Below are 19,478 nucleotides of genomic sequence, written 5' to 3' on the forward strand. Positions count from 1 at the left end.
AATATAGAGAGCTACAGAGTTTAGAAAAAGTCAAGATTATGCCCAGTTGCTTTGTTCAGGAAAAGCATGATCAAGTTCATAACCTTTAAAAGTTGACTACAATTCTGACATGCATAGTTGAGGGAAGGGCTAGAACATTCCAGGAGAAAAAGAACAAAATTCATGAAGGCAAAAACCAGAAAATATATATGCAAAACCAAAAGCAAAAGTATTTCCATAAGTGCATTTCATGGAGAATGTAGCTTTCTTTCATTCAACACAGATTTATTGTGTGCCAACTGTTTGACAAGGACTCTTCTTGTCATTGGGAGTATGACAGTGAGTGTAGCAGAGCACCTACTACATGACATGTATATTCTGTTAGGTAAAGAGACAATAAATACTAAAAAGTAATGTAAACAGAGTGAAAAATACTAGGAAGTAAAATTTAAGTGGCATGAAAGGGGTTACTCTTTCATATAATTACTGAGGCAAGTATTGAGTATATACTTGTGAGTGAAATTAGGGAGTAAGTCATATGGTTCTGTGGGAGAATCCTGATTCAGGACAAAAGGAAGGGAGGCTTAGAGGGACAGAATGGGAGGAATGAGAAAGGGTTCTCATATTGGGAAAATTATTCAGGAGACACGTGTAGCTGGAATGGAGTAGCATGAATGAGGAAGAGAGTGGTGAAGGATGAAGTACGGGAGGTAGTAAAGGCCCAGAATACCTGGGGTTAATCAAATCATGCAAAAGTCTTTGGATTTTATTCTGTCTGGGATGAAAGGTGCAAGAAGGTTCTAGGTAAGGGGTTGTCCTGATTTGCTTTAGTTTATAAAAGCTTACTCTGGCTGCTTGTTGAAAACTAGACCTAAAAGTTTAAAAGAAGAAGCAGAGAAATTATTTAAGAAGTGGAATTAAAAAAAAAAATAAGGCACTAAATTTACAAACTAGCGCAGAATCTGATGAAAGAATTTGTGGTTCAAGGTTCAAAGTTCTTCAGTCAATAGTGAAATATGAATTAAGAAAGGATCCAGTTTTACTTCAAAATCTAAGCATATACAGAGAAAATAGAATTAAATCAAATTACTCTTTTTCTTTGGTATAATTGATAGCAAAAAGGGTAATGTCCTGTTTTTCAGTTATGCATTCCAAGCAGCACAGAGTATCTATAAACTATTAAAATGGCTGTATCATATATAAATATATACATTTACATATAAAGTCCTTAAAATAAGTATGTGACATCACTGAGAAAGAATAACAAATGTATCATCTATCTTTCATTTTAAGGAATTTTAGTATTTTCCTATTGTGTAGAATGTGGACAGGTGACAGTGTGGTGGCAGCCTTGTGCCCTGGACCTGGATCTAGGCTTCCTGGATTTAAATTCTGACTTTGCCATTAACGAGTGGGGTGACATACGGTGAGGTTCTTAATTTTCCTTTGCCTTAGTTTCCTCATCTGCAAGTGGTGATCATAATAGCACTTATCTTATAGAGTTACTTGGAAGAGAAAATGACTTAAAATACATAAAGCATCTGTAGCAGTATCAGCACATGGTAAAAACTCAATAAATATTAGTCATCACTGTTATTACCACCAAACTACATTGTCTGGTTTGCTTTGTAAATCAGCTGATCATAGGATGCAAAGACATCACAAAAGCTGATGTATATTAGAGTGAAGCACACTGTACACAAGCATTAGGCAACCTAGGCCAATCAAGTTTACATTCCTGGAACAGGGCAAGAACTTCTGTTTGTCTGTTTCTCCCTTGCTACCTCAGGAGAGTTGTACTAATTACCTCTGGCACAAAAGTCTCTATTAAAGGAAGCGTCTGATCAAATCTGTTCACTAGGTGATATGATAGTTGAGTTCAGTTCAAGTCAACAGAAAAAAATAATTATTAAGTAGCTGCTTTATACACAGCTTAGCCATTTTTAAAATAAATATAATTCAGTCCTTGTCCAGTTATACTCAACATGAAATAGAAATGCAAAAGAGGAGGCCAGTTCATAACAGAGGTTAAAAGTAACATGATTTGATCTTTTAAAATAAAGATGCATTGTAAGAATGCAGGATGGAAACATCACGGAAAAGGATGGATTTCTCAAGGTTAAGGACCATGAATTCCATGATTAGTCATTTGAGCTTTCATTTCTAAGCAATAAAAAGCCATTAAGAATTTTGGATATGGAATATAACATGAAATAACCTTAGTGAGAAACATGGGGTTGGATTGAAAAACTCAGAAATGATTGCTGTTGCACTGACGAAAAATGATGAAGGCCTGTGCTGCTCCTGGGAAAACTGGATCTATTTGCTTTTATTATTAATAAAAGTTAAGTGTGTTGATGGGCTTCCCATTACTTTTTATCTTCCTGATTCTTACAATATTGCCTCTATACCTTTCTTTCATGGTGAATGCTCCTCATTCAGGCCAACATTGTAGTTTTATTAGGTTCTGACAAACATAGGACCTTTATACCACCATGGTTTGTCTCAACCACAGGGATAGATGAGCACATGACCAAGACAAAGTTAACCATAATGGGCCCTTCTCCTTCACTATAGTTACTAGTTTAGATATGGACCAATTGAACAACTTCCCTGGGATTTTTGTAATTAGAATAACAGGGAAGAGCTCTCATTCCTCTCTGAATCTGAAGATACAGGACTAACAACTTCCATCTCCCAAGAGTGTATACACTAGTGCCAATTCCTCACATGGAAAAAACCTGGCTGCAATATAAGACAATTATGTGAATCTCAAAGAAAAGTCTAGGTGAAAGCTAGAGAAATTCTTTAAAAGTTTTGAATTTATACTTATACTTCTTATTAGCAATGAGAGGTATCCCACCTTGCCTTTTCTGCTATTTGAACAGTTGAACAACAGCTTGTTTTTATTTTTAAATACCAGTTAGAGATGGGTTTCTGTCACTTACAATCACACTGATATACTATTTATTATAACTAGGAACTTGACACAACAGGGTAGTCTGAGTAAACTACCATGGTGCTGTGTAGCTGGTTAGAATTTGGGTAGACAAGCTGGCTTTCCATTTGAACTGGGACATGTTGTCATTCAAGGCAGGAAGCGAATGCTGCATTTTCTTCAGGGCTTTCTTCTCATACCAATTTGGCATTTTCAAGGCTGTTTTCAAAAGGTCCACTGCATGTTCTTAAAATAGTTACATAGGTGAGTTTTAAATATATATGCAAATACAAACAGGGTAGATACATAGATAGTATTTTTAGGCATGGAGTAAGTTTGGCTGATTAGCAACAGTCTTTATTTCATGAATGGTTTTATAACATAAATTTGCCAGAAAACAAAAGAACCTTTAAAAAATCTAAAAGATTTATAATTATGTCAAATCCCACACAAATAAACTGATTTTTCTGTTTCTAAATCAGCATATTTTGCATGTCAAATGAGTTATTACCATCACAGGTTGGAAGTGGATGACTCCACCAGTGGTTTTTTTCACATAGAAGGGGCTCTTCATGACTCAACCTGTATCCTGGATCACAACTAAATGAAACAGTAGAGCCAATGGAGAAATCATGACCATAGCGACGGCCATGTACAGGTATTCCAGGGTCCAAGCAAGAATAGGTGTTCACTGTAACACCTGGAAAACAAAGGGAAGAAAATAAAGAGTAAGCTTGATGGAGTTCGGATTTGCTGAAATCATTCCTAGTTCTTCAAACAGTTACAAGCAGCGATTTTTACAAATAAAGGTACTTGTACTTCATTTTTAAAATCAGCAATTTATTTAGTAAATTTGTTTTTTCATTTCCTACCATTAAGGATCAAATTCAGGTCGTTTAATTATATAAGAACTTGACGAAAATGTATAACTATCTGTAAAACTTTGTATTGTTTTAAATTTTGTGTATATATACACATATATCACAATAATAATCATAGTGATAGTCAACATTTCTTGAATTTATTATATTCCAAGCACCTTTCTAAATATTATACAAAATATTCTAATTACTAAAGGAAAAAGAAAAAGAGTAGAGGCATTTTGCAAGGCATATGAAAGTATGAACACCAGAACCGTTCTAAGAAAAACCAATTAGTACATTTCCTCTGGTGGTTAACTGTTGCTGTTATCAATAGTCTATAGTACACTTCAGTGTCTCCTGATATCTTCCTTGCAATTTACAATCTCTAGCTGAGATCACGCCATGACAATGTTTTCTTGAAACATTCCTGGCCCCCATTTGTTCGATGCCAGTAGCACTTCTCCAGCCATGACAATAACAAATATCTCCAGATATTGCTACACATTTCTTCGGGTGCAACAACACTCAATTGAGAATCACTGGTATAAAGTATACCAAGTTATTATTTTTTTCTTCCTATATAGGATATTAAAGCAATGAATAACTACTATTTCTATATTCCAAAATTAGTCATTAACATTTTTAATATAAATCACATTTATATGAGAAAATATTTATTTGTATTAGCTACCCAATTCAAAAATGAAGCTAAACAAAATGGTACAAAATAGAAGTTTAATTTTAAAGAGGGAAATTGTACATTTTAAGTATATTTATCAAGCATATTCACGTCATCTAAATGCTGTTATTTTAATGAAAAACTAAAATACAATAGAGACAGTTTCATCTTCAACACAACTACTTTTATCTGCTAAGTTCCTCTTCTAAGTGAGACCATTATTTTTCTAAGCACCCAGTGCTTTTTTTTTTTTTTTTGAGACAGAGTCTTGCTTTGTCACCCAGGCTGGAGTGCAGTGGCACAGTCTCGGCTCACTGTGACCTCCACCTGCTGGGTTCAAGCAATTCTCCTGCCTCAGCCTCCTGAGTAGCTGGGACTACAGGCACATGCCACCATGCCCGGTTAATTTTTTGTCTTGTTAGTAGAGACGGAGTTTTACCATGTTGCCCAGGCTGGTCTCAAGCTCCTGACCTCAGGTAATCTGCTTGCCTCAGCCTCCCAAAGTGCTAGGACCACAGGCGTGAGTCAATGCACCTGGCCAGCACCCAGTGCTTTAAAACTCTCATTCGTCTTTGACTCCTCACTTTTTTCCTCCACAAAATATGTCTGAAATCCATTCTCATTGAAAAGCATCATGTCAAGTATTATTTCTCTTACCCTATGTAAGGCCCTCATCACCTCAAGTTTATGAAATAAACAATAACATCTAGCATGTTTTTCAGTATCTTTCATCTCCAATTTATTCTATATAAAATGTTGGACATACGTATAGCCAAAACATGTTTTTTCATAGCTTTAATACCCGATGGCTAATGGCACCATGTTCAAAGTCGTCACCCTGAAAATTAAGATTCCCAAATTAGACTTTACTATTCTAAATTTTTGTCATTATCTCCCAGTGGTCATTCTTTATATCAATCAGATAAGTCTCCTCATTAGTTTTAGGCTTTGTCTCATAGGAATACCTTCAGTTATCCCCTTAACGTACACAATCTTCTCAATCTTTAACAGAAAAGTTTAGATCCCCTTCCTTTAGGTTTCAATTTCCCCCAGTGTTCCAGGTTACATATAACTTTCCTTTACATGAAACTCTAACATTGTAGTAAAATCTTCTAAAATCAGAGAAATGGGGGTTGCAGTGGTCATATACAATGTAAATTACAGTAAAATTTAATTATTCAAAAGTGATTGTAATGCTTTTGGTCATTGACCTATAGTAAAGGTCAACGAATATATGGGGTTAATAATTCATTTCCCTTTCTTGGCTTTTCAACTGATAAAGTAAGATGATGTATTTATTTTATGTCTTCCACTTACGCATTGATCTAAGAGTCACAAAATAAATCTAAAGAAATAGTTCATAATTGATTGACAAACAAATAACTCAAGGCATAATTCAAGGCAATGGAAATGTTGCAAACTTGAGAAAATGAGAAACATCATGATGAACTGATATCAGTATTATTTATTAACAGTCATTATTAAATACTAAAACATAATTGGTAAGTAGTTTTAGAAGATTCCTTTTTTTTTTCTTTAGATGGAGTCTCGCCCATCGTACAGGCTGGAATGCAGTGGCTAATCCTGGCTCACTGCAGCCTCCACTTTGCTTCCTGGGTTCAAGCAATCAATTCTCTTGCCTCAGCCTCCCAAGTCGCTAGAATTATAGGCATGCACCACCACCCTTGGCTAAATTTTGTATTTTTAGTAGAGACATGGTTTCACCATGTTGGCCAGGCTGGTCTCAAATTCCTGACCTCAAGTAATACTCCCACCTTGGCCTCCAAAGTGCTGGGATTACAGGTGTGAGACACTGCGCCCAGCCAGTTTTAGAAAATTCTTAAATTTTGGCAATGTACATAATTTTCAGAAGTTCATGTCTGCATTATATCAAATGACATTAACATTTTATCTTTTTCCTTACTGCTTCATAGAGCTTGTTGTTTTTAAAAAGTAGAATCCCCAAAGAGACATTTTTCTTATTTATGTAAAAAAAGTTTGAACATTTTATGTTTCTGTTTCTACTACTCCTCCCCTCAAATATCTATTGGTCATAAATTATACATTCTTTTAGATGTCTGACATTTTCCTTAATTGGAAAATATATCTAGACATTCATATGAAAAACATATATCTGGAGGTGAATATATGTCTACAGGTTTGTTCTGTACCCATTTTTAATTTTAAAATTTGTATACTATTTAGATATCCAAGACTTAATTATAGTCATATTTCAAGCAATACAACATAATAAACAGATGTGATTTTTCCTGGGAAAAAACTACAAAAATAAAAATAAATTATATTCCTAAAGTATACTTTATGTTGTTATAATTTTAACGTGTTTTGAAACCTATAAATAGTCTTATCTCTTTTTTTTTTTTTTTTTTTTTTTTTTTTTGAGGTGGAGTCTCACTCTGTCACCCAGGCTGGAGTACAATGGTGTGATCTCGGCTCACTGTAACCTCCACCTCCTGGGTTCAAGTGATTCTCCTGCCTCAGCCTGAGTAGCTTGGATTACAAGCATGCACCACCATGCCCAGCTAATTTTTGTATTTTTAGTAGAGATGGGGTTTCTACCACGTTGGTCAGGCTGGTCTTGAACTCCTGACCTCGTGATCCACCTGCCTCAGCCTCCCAAAGTGTTGGGATTACAGGCGTGAGCCACTGCACTCAGCCAACCTTATCTTATTGATACAGTTTTTGTAATCCCCATGTTTTGAGGGGCAGACAGAATGGGGTAAAAAATGCCTTGGGAAAGGCAATATAACAGAAACTTGGAGTACAAGCAGTGGTGGCATTGCAAGCATTCCTTACTATCGGATTTTGATTGCCTGGGGAAGACAAATTACTTTCACTTTCAACGAAATTGATTAAAAAAATAGAAATACAGCAAATGCCAAATGTATTGTTAATGTTCTCATTAGTAATCTACTGATTTTGAGGTTTGTGAATGGTTCATTTGAAAAATATAGTTTAGTTACCTTCAGCTTGGGAAACAGTAAGAAAGAGATGAATGAAAAGGCTTTTGTTTGTTTCTTGATAAGAAAGGATTTATGATGTTGGAGATTATTTCGCAAGAGTAAATATACCACAAGACTAATAGAATGAGAGAAAGTGATTTCTTAAAGACAAATTTAAATACAATGCATCTTGCCAGATTTGACCAAATTAACACCAAGTGTGTCTCTAATCAACCTCAACATTTCTCAGCTCTCAGCTTCCACTTTGCCCTTTAAGGCACTAGCCCTCGAAAATAACTTGGACTATGACACTAAGAACTTGTAAGTGACAAACGCTGACTGAAGGTATGCATTTGAGCAGGCCTTCTTATTTTTATTCCTTATCTGACTAGCTTGTGTAGGACAAATGTAAAGGCTATCATTTATTGAGAACATACTGCATGTTACCAGTTATGCTGCATGTTACCAGTTATGCAAAACACTTTGCATGTTTTGTTTCATTTAATCTTTAAAATAGTCCTGTTTCTGATAAAGACCACATACCCTGGGTGGAATGGGATTGGATATGATTTACTGGGTAAAGGATACTGCAATGGACTAAAAGAAAAGCTGCCTGGCCGGGCGCGGTGGCTCAAGGCTGTAATCCCAGCACTTTGGGAGGCCGAGACGGGTGGATCACGAGGTCAGGAGATCGAGACCATCCTGGCTAATACGGTGAAGCGCTGTCTCTACTAAAAAAATACAAAAAAAAAAAAAAAAAAAAAACTAGCCGGGCGAGGTGGCGGGCGCCCGTGGTCCCAGCTACTCGGGAGGCTGAGGCAGGGGAACGGTGTAAACTCCGGAGGCGGAGCTTGCAGTGAGCCGAGATCCCGCCACTGCACTCCAGCCTAGGCGACAGAGCGAGACTTCGTCTCAAAAAAAAAGAAAAAAGAAAAGAAAAGCTGCCTGCATATTAATATCAATTAATTACTAGTGAGGATCAGTTTTGAAGTAGATTTTTCTAAATGACTAATTTGACTCAGGTTTAATAAATACATGCTAGACTAAAAATCTCAGTTATGGCACTTTAGTTCATTTGAACCCTCACGTATGTGTGCATTCTTTTGTTGCATTTTACAATGATTTTTGCAAAGTATACTTTCATTCCACAAAGCTCAAAATAATGAGAAGTTAATATAGTTAAACGATACTGTAGATAAGATGATTTTTAAAAAGTAATGGATCTATATTGACAATTATTTATTTATTTATTTATTTTTGAGACGGTGTTTCGCTCTGCCGCCCAGGCTGGAGTGCTGTGGCGCGATCTCGGCTCACTGCAAGCTCCGCCTCCCGGGTTCCCGCCATTCTCCCGCCTCAGCCTCGGAGTAGCTGGGACTACAGGCGCCCGCCACCTCGCCTGGCTAGTTTTTTGTATTTTTAGTAGAGACGGGGTTTCACCGTGTTAGCCAGGAGGGTCTCGATCTCCTGACCTCGTGATCCACCCGCCTTGGCCTCCCAAAGTGCTGGGATTACAGGCTTGAGCCACCGCGCCCGGCCTCTATATTTACAATTATTTAAAAAAAACCATGAGTCCATTGACTATATGTATTGAAGATAGATGCCCAACAGCAAATATAAAACTATATATTTGAAATGCAGAAATTTCCTCTTGAGGGGGAAAGGGTCATAATCAGCTTGAATATTAAAAGAAATAATATCTGCATTTGAAATAAAGACATATTTTAATAACCCTCTTAAGTGTGTTGTTAAGATTCATTTATCAAAAGTGCATTTCATGTAAAAGTATATGGCTATGCATTCATGATGAAAACGTATGCATATGTAAATTTATATGTTTGCACACATATAAATCTTATGCAATATAGCCACACATGTACAAAATGTTTATAAAGAAAAAAAAGCTCATTTCTGTGTTCATATCAGCATCAAAATTTTTCAAAAATCAAAAATATTTTAGACTTTTTAAACAAAACCCTTAGATTTAATAAGGATTATAATGATTCCAACAGTCTGAATTATAGCTTGTATTAATATAGTTTTCTCTACTTATATTAATCATATTTAAATATATGTGTACACAGTTTGCTTTTTAATTTTAATATGACTTTCAGAATTTTATGCAAAATAATAAAATTAAATATTTTAAATGGAAAATATGTGCAATCAATGTGAGGAAACTATAAAAGAATAACTGAATTTGTAAAGTAAATGCTAAAATAGTTATTGTTTATATATATCTCAGGCTGGCAATTACTGCCTATTATCTGCTTTTCAGAACTATACACAAATAATTGGTACACAAACTCATTTTCAAATCATGATTTGATGCTTCTGATATTTCTTTAGTATTTTGCTTCATAATGATATTAGATAGATATTGCTGGAAAATCTATTGCAGAATTTACTAAAACACACACCTTACGTTATAAAGCATTAACATTCTTATAGATGAAGGAAAGTTTTGATTTAAAATAAATCAAGCTACTAGTTCTTTTAGTAAAACTATAATAGTACAAAATGTAGAACAAACAGAATGAGGAAATCAAAAAATTGTATCATTACTTACTTTCATAGTGAATCTTGAAGCCATTATTGGAACGACTGTTGTCTGTTGTAAATAGAAGGTATATAAAATTACTGCTGCTAAATAGAAACTGGGGCACTTGGGTGCCATTGTAAGATCCAAGCAAGGGTGACAGAAGATTTGGCCCATCATGAACTTCCAGAACATCATAATTTAGTTCAGTCTGAAATCTAAGGTTAAAAGACACACGTGAAAATAGATTTAGAATAAACACTATATAGGGAAATAATACCTTAGACTGCTATTTAAATTCCTATTTAAAATTTTTCCATTTTATATTATAATTTTCTTTAGCTGATCTAATATCTAAGATATCATTTAAGACACCATCATTTGTGAATACCAAAGGTATAAGCTCTTATTCCTATGAAAAATTATTATTAAAAAGTTACGTGTATATACTTGTTGTTCCTAAGTAAGATTCTTTCAAATACTATAAATTATCTTCTTTCAAATATTATAAATTATCTTTTAACTGGCCTGTTCATGAACCAAACATATTTTTGGAGTTATCTTTGGTTGCCTTCCTCATTTTTATGGAAAACTATGTGGTTTACATTTATTTTCAATCAGATAATTAGATTCTCATCTTAATAAGATATACATTTCAAATTTGACATCTGCTTTTATAATTATTTTTTATTCAAGTGTTTTTTATTGATACATAACATTTATACAAAATTTTTGGGTAAATCTATTTCAGCCATTAAACACGTGATAAAGTTTGTATTTGAAAACAACAGTTCTAAGTAGGTAGTAACTAATGATGATACATTTGATGTTTATTAAAGTGTCAGCAGCTCTACTAAAGACTTCATCTACATTAGTTTATGTAATCCTCCCATTCATTCTATGGCGTAGTTCATATTATTGAACTCACTTTCCAAGTAAGAACATCACAGCCTTCAAAACTTTTTTTCTTTTTTCTTTCTTTTTTTTGAGACAGAGTCTCATTCCATCACCCAGGCTAGAGTGCAATGGTGCCATCTTAGGTCACTGCAGCCTCCTGGACTAAAGCAATTCTCGTGTCTCAGCCTTCTGAGTAGCTGGAATTACAGGTGTGTGCCACCATGCTTGGCTAATTTTTATATTTTTAGTAGACACGGGGTTTCACCATCTTGGCCAGGCTGGTCTCTAAGTCCTGACCTCAAGTAATCCACCTCTCTCGGCCTCCCAAAGTACTGGGATTACAGGTGTGAGCCACTGCGCCCAGCCACCTTCAAAACTTAAATAGTATCACATTATCTTAAAGTACAGAAGAAGGCATCAAAACCAAGTCTCCCTGACTCTAACCTCTATTCTATGATGTCTGATCTTATTAGATTTTTGGTTGCAGTGGGCTGAGATTACGCCACTGCACTCCAGCCTGGGCGACAGAGTGAGACTTTGTCTCAAAAAAAAAAAAAAAAAAAAAGGAAGGAAAAAAAGAAATTGTCAACCTATTATTTGGTTGCTTCGTAGTCAGTCTATTGTGAAGATTGAAACTGGAGTTTCACTTTGATAGCTAGTCAGCTGACAACAGCCAAATTAAAATGCACAGAAGAGTCAGGCATTACTTTGAATTGAAACATAAAGAGACTTAATTCTTAATAGAATAGCAACATTAACTGGTGATATAAATCACATGTATTCAGTACTAGTGAATCTTTAAAAAGAAAATCATTGCAGATTTGTCCTAAGGAACTATAAAAATACATTCTAATAACAAGCAAAGTGCGATAGGGTTACACAATAAATTGAATTACTTTCACTTTCTGTTTTAAAATAGTTGTATAAATTTCTCACGAATTGCCTCTATCTCTTGTTTGTTTATGAAATTAAATTTATTGTTTACACTAAACAAATATGGTAGCACTAAATGTTATTATAAATGAAATTGGATCTAATCTTATTCAATTTTTGTTGTCTTTAAAAAACATTCTTGATGTAATCCAAACCCTTCCTAACCAAATTGAAATAGTCCTCATTAACTTAAAAAAAATTATTCTCTGAAAGACTGATAGTGATAACATGCATTCAGGGAGCTGCAGATAGGAAAAAGGAATAGAAAGATACATTTTGAACGATTGATAATAAAATGAATACGTCTTAGACTTAGCAGCTGCTGGATATTGAGAAAATTTAGAAACTGTGGGGATAAACAAAAACAAAAATTCCTTTGCACATCTGAGAGCAAGAATTGCTAAATGTTTGGATATGTTAAGAAGAGGTAAATGGTTTTAAAAACATGTTTGTTGGTGTTACTGCTATTTTGTTTTGTATTTAACAGGAAATCGTATTTCTTACAGTTTTATTGACAAGCTGTTGAGACAATCTCAAAGAGAAAATAAATAACACATTTGTAAATAATATTTTTTTCTGTAGGTTAATTTTAATCATTTTCTCATTTGAGAATATAGACAGAAAACTACAAAATAGCTATGCCACCATCTTAATTATATTATCCAGGTTTTACAAATTTTATTTTCAACACATTTAAATGACTCATGAGTAGTGGAAAGTAAGTGACATGACTCTAATAAATCATTTCTTGGAACCAACTTCTAAGACAATATTCTCAGAATAAGAGGAATTATTAAAAAGTTGGCAATTAAGTGTACTTACAAGGGTTTGTCTGGAAATCAGAAGGGAATTAGATATTTTCAAGAATCTAGTATGTGTTAGATATTTTAGAAATGATATTCTATTTCTCAAAACAATCTCTAGAGAAAAGTAAAGCACCAAGACATTATAAGGCCACTGATCAAGGATGTAGTAGACATACTTATGTCTGATTTCAAAGTGTCTATTTTATGTTGCTACCCTAATGGATAAAATTCACTTATTTTTTAAATTGAAATACCTTGTTCATCCCTTTGCTACTGAGTTACTGCTAACTATATGATAGCTTTGTATGATATAGATTATTAAAATAATCAATTTTCTGGCAAAGCACATGGAGTTTAGACAGCCCTCAACCAAAATCTCATACCCTTAAAAGGTCTTTAGAAAAGAATAAATAGAAGAAGATATTTAAGGAATTTTTTCTTCAAATAGCTCCAATTCAATAATCTTATAGGATTTGGGGTGGAAATAAAGGAAGGGCGAATAGAAGGCTCAAGCCCCAAAAGGAGCATTTATTTCAGTTTACAACAGTTAGAAGAACTTGGGACTTAATTTTATTTTATTTATATAAGGTAGATTCAAAATAAATATGTTGATATAAATGTGTTCTGTTTATTCTAAAATACTGAAAATATCAATAAATTCTAAAGCATTCTATCTCCTGATTATTCCAGTGTTTGGGACAATTAACAAAGAATGACTGTTTAATGATTGGTATTAGGGATGTGGAAGGAGCATGAGATTACAATTTATGTGAGTGGGTAATTTCATGATTAAGAAACGAGGCACAGTTGACAAGTCCAGCTTGGTGATGTTCATGGGGAGAAGTCAAAATCTTTAAACTGTAAGAAACATTCCTCACTCCAGGCCTATTCTGATCTATTTACAAGACTGATTATTGTTCCTGTGCACAAATCCTACATTGAAAATCACTTTTCAATTAGACTTTCTTGCTTCTAGCCTAATTTAAAAGATTTTTGTCTTAATCAATAGATAAGAGAATAAGAAAGTGGCAGAGTAAAACATGCTAAGTAACTCTATTTATAGAAATTAAATTAAGTTTTTGTCTATTTAACTAGTGTTACATTTTATTAAAATGGCTGGAAAGATTTCACCAGAAAGTCAGGTTTGAAATGGTCTAATTTCAAATATAGGCTATACAGTACAAGTGAATTCATTTTGGAGAATTCTAAAGGTATTTAAACAAGACAGGAAAGCAGCAAAGAGGCCTATATTGGCCTGTTGGAAGGACAGAAGACACATGCTAAGAATTTTGGACAGAGAAAATAGTGCCTTCAAACAAAAGTCCCAAATCAAAAGTCAAAGTATGGATGCTCTCTGAATTGCAGGCATTGTTTGGCAATCAAACTGTTTGTCAAGTGGGCCACTCTAGCCTACTTTGAGCTGAAAGATAGTAGGTATTTATTTATTTAATGATGATTAGTGACTCTCATTAGCAAATCAGCAGATGCTTTTCAACATAATAATGCACTTTGTATTCATAAAGCTTAAACTAGTTTTCTAGTTATATTATTTTTGGCTTATATAGTATTTTAAAAATGAATAAGAGAATAAAAGAAAATGTTATTTTAAAATAACATTCCAGTTTCAATTAACTAGAAGGTGGGAAAGGGGTGATGTCTTCATAAGAAAACACTGCTGTTTGATTAAAAAGAAAAAATAGCATGTTTCAAAAGAAAGGCAAGATCCATTCCCACTCCCCAACATCACCCAGAAAAACAAATAGTTAAATCACTCTGGATAATAAAGTGACAAGTATTTTGAGACTTACCCTGCTATATACCAGAAGGGGCAGAAGGAAGGGGGAAATGAGGACTGAAGATTCAAGATGCAGAAGAGATTAAAGATGAAGAACGGTTTGGGATAAGATAGGGTATTGGAGAGATACAAGCAATTATTCCTGTGATGGGGGTTATCAAGAAAATTTAGAACAGTGTAGGCTTATTCAATCTTAAATGACTCTGGATTGTGCAATAGTCCTCTTTCATTGTCACCTGCATTATGGTTTTCGTGAGAACGAAAGAAAGTGATACAAATGAAAAGAGTAATGTTGAGAGAGTGCAGCAGCCTCAGTCTCTATTACGTAGGGTGATTCTGGAGACAGGATTTAAATCCAGAAGTGAACAAAAGCATCCCCAGGCATTCCTGGAAAATTGTAGGAGAGAGTAGATTTCCCTTGTACGTGGGATGGGGGTCAAGTCTTTTTACTTGAATACTGAAGGATAATGACTGGTGAAAGTCATCTGGGTGATAGATACTAAGAATGGATACAAATAAAATATGAAAATAACGTATTTTTCAACTACCTTTGCACTATCTGATACAAAATAATGTTTAGTCCAAAAGAAGAAATACAAAAATTATGTACTTGACATATCAATATATATGAGATTATTTCTGATAGATTGACAAATACACTTGTTTTTCAAATGTAAAATACTAAATTTAAAAACTGAAAAATATGGATGAAATACTTGTTCTATTGTTCCAAATCAATACATATCACACTTTATCGTATATTCCAAACCAAATATAATTCTGTGTGCTAAAGTAAGATTGGTTAATTTTAGTTCAACATTCATGGAACAACTATATTGGAGAAATATTTAATAATGATAAATAAGATGCTTTTCAAGCTTTCTAAAATTGCTATGGCAACATAAGTCATGTAAACCAATAAATAGGGGTTATGGTTTCAACCAAATAACAACAACAAAAATGCCAAATGAATGTAAATGAAAACTTTAAAAATGTGTAAATCATTTTTGTGGACTGAATTGTGTTCCCTCAAATTTCTATGTTGAAATCTTAACCACTAGTAGTACCTCAGAATGTGATAGTATTTGGAGAAAGAGACTTTAAAAGGGTAATTAAGGTAAAGTGAGATCATATAAATGGACCCTAATCCAATGTAACTGGTATCCAGGACATAAACACACACAGAGAGAAAATCTCATGCAGATAAATGGAGAAGACAGCCATCTACAAGGCAAAAAGAGAATCCAGAATAAACTGTCTTGTGTACACCTTGATCTTGAACTTCTAGCCTCCAGATCTGTGAGAAAATTAGTTTCTGTTGTTTATCTCACGCAGTCTGTGACACTTGGTTATGGCAGCCCTAACTAATATAGAAAACTAATATAGCCCTAGTAAACCATGTAGATTATAATAAGATAGTGTTAAATTAAGTTTAGCTTAAACCTCTTGTATACTTTGAATTCTCGTGTAAGACAGGGCAAGCTAACTAAGAGTATAATCTTGTAATAAATAGCTGAGTGTCATCCAATTACAGAAGCCAAGTTTCAGTCAATAACAGGCCACCAACTGATCAGATCATATCTATACAAGGCAAATGCCAAGCTGTAACTAATCAAGCTGTTTCTGTATGTCACTTTTTTATTTTTTTTGGTCTATAAATACTTTTTGCCCACTTGCTATGTGAAGCTCTTCATATATACTGATTCAAGGTGCTACCTGATTCATGAATTGTTCTTTGCTCAAATAAACATGATTAAATTTAACTTGTCTAAGGTTTTTAACAGTAGAAAGAACCCATGTGAAATGTTTAATACTTTACATCTGTTCAAAGTGAAATCTGTTCTCTCCCATGCAGATGTTAACACTAGCATGGATGGACAAATTCAATGAAGGACCTTTTGAGTTAGGAAAGAATCATATTAGGTTTGTAAAATTCAATCTTCAGTCAATAATAAATATATTCTGCTGTACTTATATGTTTTTCATGTGTCTCTAATGCTTAAAGAAGTTTTTTGTTCATCTGTTTGTTTTTTAAGAAAGGGGTTGGGAGATGAGAGAAGTCAGTGATATAATTGAGAGATTATATAGATAAAGCTATTTTGATTTATAAATTGTGATTCAATAGCATATGAGAAGTTTCATTCTTTTAACTTTAAAATATTCAATATTGTATCCTTTTACAATATAGTTTATTTGATCAGTAATACTAATTTTTCTAGGGGAAATAAAAGGTCAGCTGTTGAACCATTACTACATACTACATGACAGTCATTTTCAGAAGGACTTAGAGGTGAAAGCATATGGATAGCGTGCCTAGGTGTCTTAGACTGCACTACAGTGTTGATTTGAATGTGTTTACAGCACCTTTGCCTCTTGAAACCTAGCAAAGCAGAATTCACAGGCCCTTCAAAATATAGGACAACTAAACTCATTAAGTTAAAGGTCACATGTTGGAATCTTAGTAGTATGCATGTACATAAAGCAAAAAGGTCGATCTTGCATATTTCAATAGCACTGATACAGCATTAAACAAATAGAAAATTAACTTGGAAACAGGCTGAAAGGTTAAAGGGGGCAAACAGATGGAAGCATTCAAAACACAGCAATTTGACTATTACAATAAAATTAAACATTGATTTGGTAAATGCAAAAGAGAATGTCAACTAGTCTTTTAGATAATATTTTCTTTAAAAGTAGAAAAAATATTTGTGAGACCTTTCAAATGTAATTTTGATGGAGTGTCCAGGTTCAGCTTCAATCACCCACTCACAATTCAAAGAGTCTTTGTAGTATCCTGGCCATCCTGGTGAGAGAATCACTCCACTGGGAGCTGAAAAATGGCCACCACATGGGGCTGAAAAATTAAATCAGAGAACAAGTAAGAATAAAACATTCAGGATAAATCACAGATATTATTCTTAACACTAAAAAATTTTTAAACGAATCTCTGCATATCTTTATTAAATAGTTAATACTATTTTTGAAAGTAATGGTACATCATCAAAAATGATGATTTTTCTAAAAAGGTAATCTACTTTTCAAAATATGAAATAGCTATATTTAGGATGTCAGGTAATAAACTGCTCATCCTTAAGTCTATGAATAATACCCCTTACATATGTTCTTGTCTCTCCATCATCATCTTCGTATTCAAAGCTTGAAAGAAAACCCAAGTTGTTAGTTTTGATCTCTTTCTCTTTTATTTTCTTACTTATGTTATCAAATTCTACTAATTCATCTTATACACTAATAGTTTGAGTTTCCATTTTCCAGAGTCGCTACTATAATTCAAGCCTTCATTGAGTCAGCTTTTTACCTTATTTCTCATCTGCTATTTTCTTTCTTACTTTAGTACAGCTGTCAGAATAATGTCCTCCAAATTACAGTTTCATCACATCATTTCCTAGACATCTATCCCCTTTCTTTGTTTTATATTTTGATCTCTTTTCTTTTTAATATCAAATTTAAATATTATTTATCATTTCAAATATTATATCCTCCGATTTCCCTAAACTCACACATAATTGAAACCATAATGATAGCATTGCAGTTCCAGTAAGTACTGATTAGATCATTTAGTGTAAATGCTCATTTTGGAGATGTGTAAACCAAGTTTTAGAGAGAGCAAATTGCCAAAGTTCACTATGTTGAAAAGTTTTAAAATCACTTTCAACTCAATTTTTGCAAAACAAAGCCTTAGTACTGACTAAGGCTTTATTATTCCATTATCTTCCATTATTTCCCAGTATTGGTAAATGAAACCACCATCTGTCCAGTTGCATAAACTAGAAAGATAGAAGTATTCAGTTTTCATACTTATATTATTTTTACCATTTACTCCCATATCCAACCCATCCGTTACTCCCATATCCAACCCATCTGGAAGCTCACTCTTGTTTCTCTAGCTCTATGGCTTTTGTCTTAGTTTAAAGTACCATAATCTCATCCCTGAGTATGGAAATATCCTCTGAACTGGTCTCTGCATTTACACTATTCTCCATGCTACAGATACAGTGATTTTTTTTTTCTTTTATTTAATTCACAAAGCTTACCATGCCCTTCAGTGACAACTTTCTGTGTTTCCTGATAAGGCTCTGTAGGATCTAGCTGTTGCTTATTCTCTAGCCTTGTCTCAGAACTCCCCTTCACTCTGCAGCCCAGCTACATTAGCCTGCTCTACTTTCCGGAAGTATACACAAAAGAGAACATGGAGGAAAGAGTATTTGAGATGTTGAAAATTATCAGGAAAGAAAAAAAGGCTAAATGTATACTAGATCAACTTTTTAATACATCACTATTCCCAGTATCTTATCACATTATTTTCTTTAAATCTTCCCATTTAAACTCTTATCCATGTGTTTATATTTTTCCTAGCTTATTTCTTTCTGCTTTGTCTTACAGAATTTCTGAAAACAATTGCTCTAGACACTACTTTACTCCTTTTTATTCTTTAAATAACTTGATGGAACCCAAATGAAATAGTAGATATTTATAAATTGGCTTAGGAATTAAACATTACTGTAAAATTTCCATTTTTAGTAAAACATTTTCTATGTGAAATTGCCAAAAGATGTTATTTGTATGACAGAGAACCTTCATAAAAACTAAGTTTTCTTCCTTAGTAGAATTTAATTTCATTTCCTAAAAAGCTTTTAAAGAAGGCCATTTTCATGAGGATTATTTACTCTTCCTAGTTATGATGACTCATAATTAGGTTTCCTGTAGGGTTATGCCTTTCAAAAATGAAATTATGTGCATAATAGTCACGTAAATTACCATATTTTACAAGACAGAGCTAAACATTTTAGTGAGAGAAAGTCCTCAAAATATGGAGTATTTCTGACACAAATCTTCATTATGTCAGCAACTCATATTGTTCCAGAAAAGCATTCATTCATTCAACCTAATCATCATTAGACGACATAGTCATAAAATTAACAGTTGAGTAATGGGCCATAATGGATTAAAAAGTAAAGTACTGAGAAGCATTCTGACTAGTCACTCAGTGCAAAATGTGAGGGAGGCAGAGTTAGGAGGGGGCTTTAAAGTGAAGAAGTAGCCTAAAGATGTGATTGATTGCTGTTTG

General features: G+C 33.8%; 1 protein-coding gene across 3 annotated transcripts in view; it reads right to left on the reverse strand.

The window, feature by feature from the left end:
• Window positions 1-19,478, reverse strand: part of CSMD3 (CUB and Sushi multiple domains 3) — a 1,308,251-nt gene that overhangs the window by 459,484 nt on the left and 829,289 nt on the right. For all 3 annotated transcript variants that reach the window (XM_030937706.1, XM_030937708.1, XM_030937707.1), the window contains 3 exons: window positions 17,108-17,246; window positions 9,992-10,179; window positions 3,429-3,617 (listed from right to left, as the gene is read on the reverse strand). In XM_030937706.1, the coding sequence (XP_030793566.1) occupies window positions 3,429-3,617; window positions 9,992-10,179; window positions 17,108-17,246 (516 nt within the window). The remainder of the gene's footprint in view (window positions 1-3,428; window positions 3,618-9,991; window positions 10,180-17,107; window positions 17,247-19,478) is intronic.

Source organism: Rhinopithecus roxellana, chromosome 9 (assembly GCF_007565055.1).
Source record: "Rhinopithecus roxellana isolate Shanxi Qingling chromosome 9, ASM756505v1, whole genome shotgun sequence".
Classification (NCBI taxonomy): domain Eukaryota; kingdom Metazoa; phylum Chordata; class Mammalia; order Primates; family Cercopithecidae; genus Rhinopithecus; species Rhinopithecus roxellana.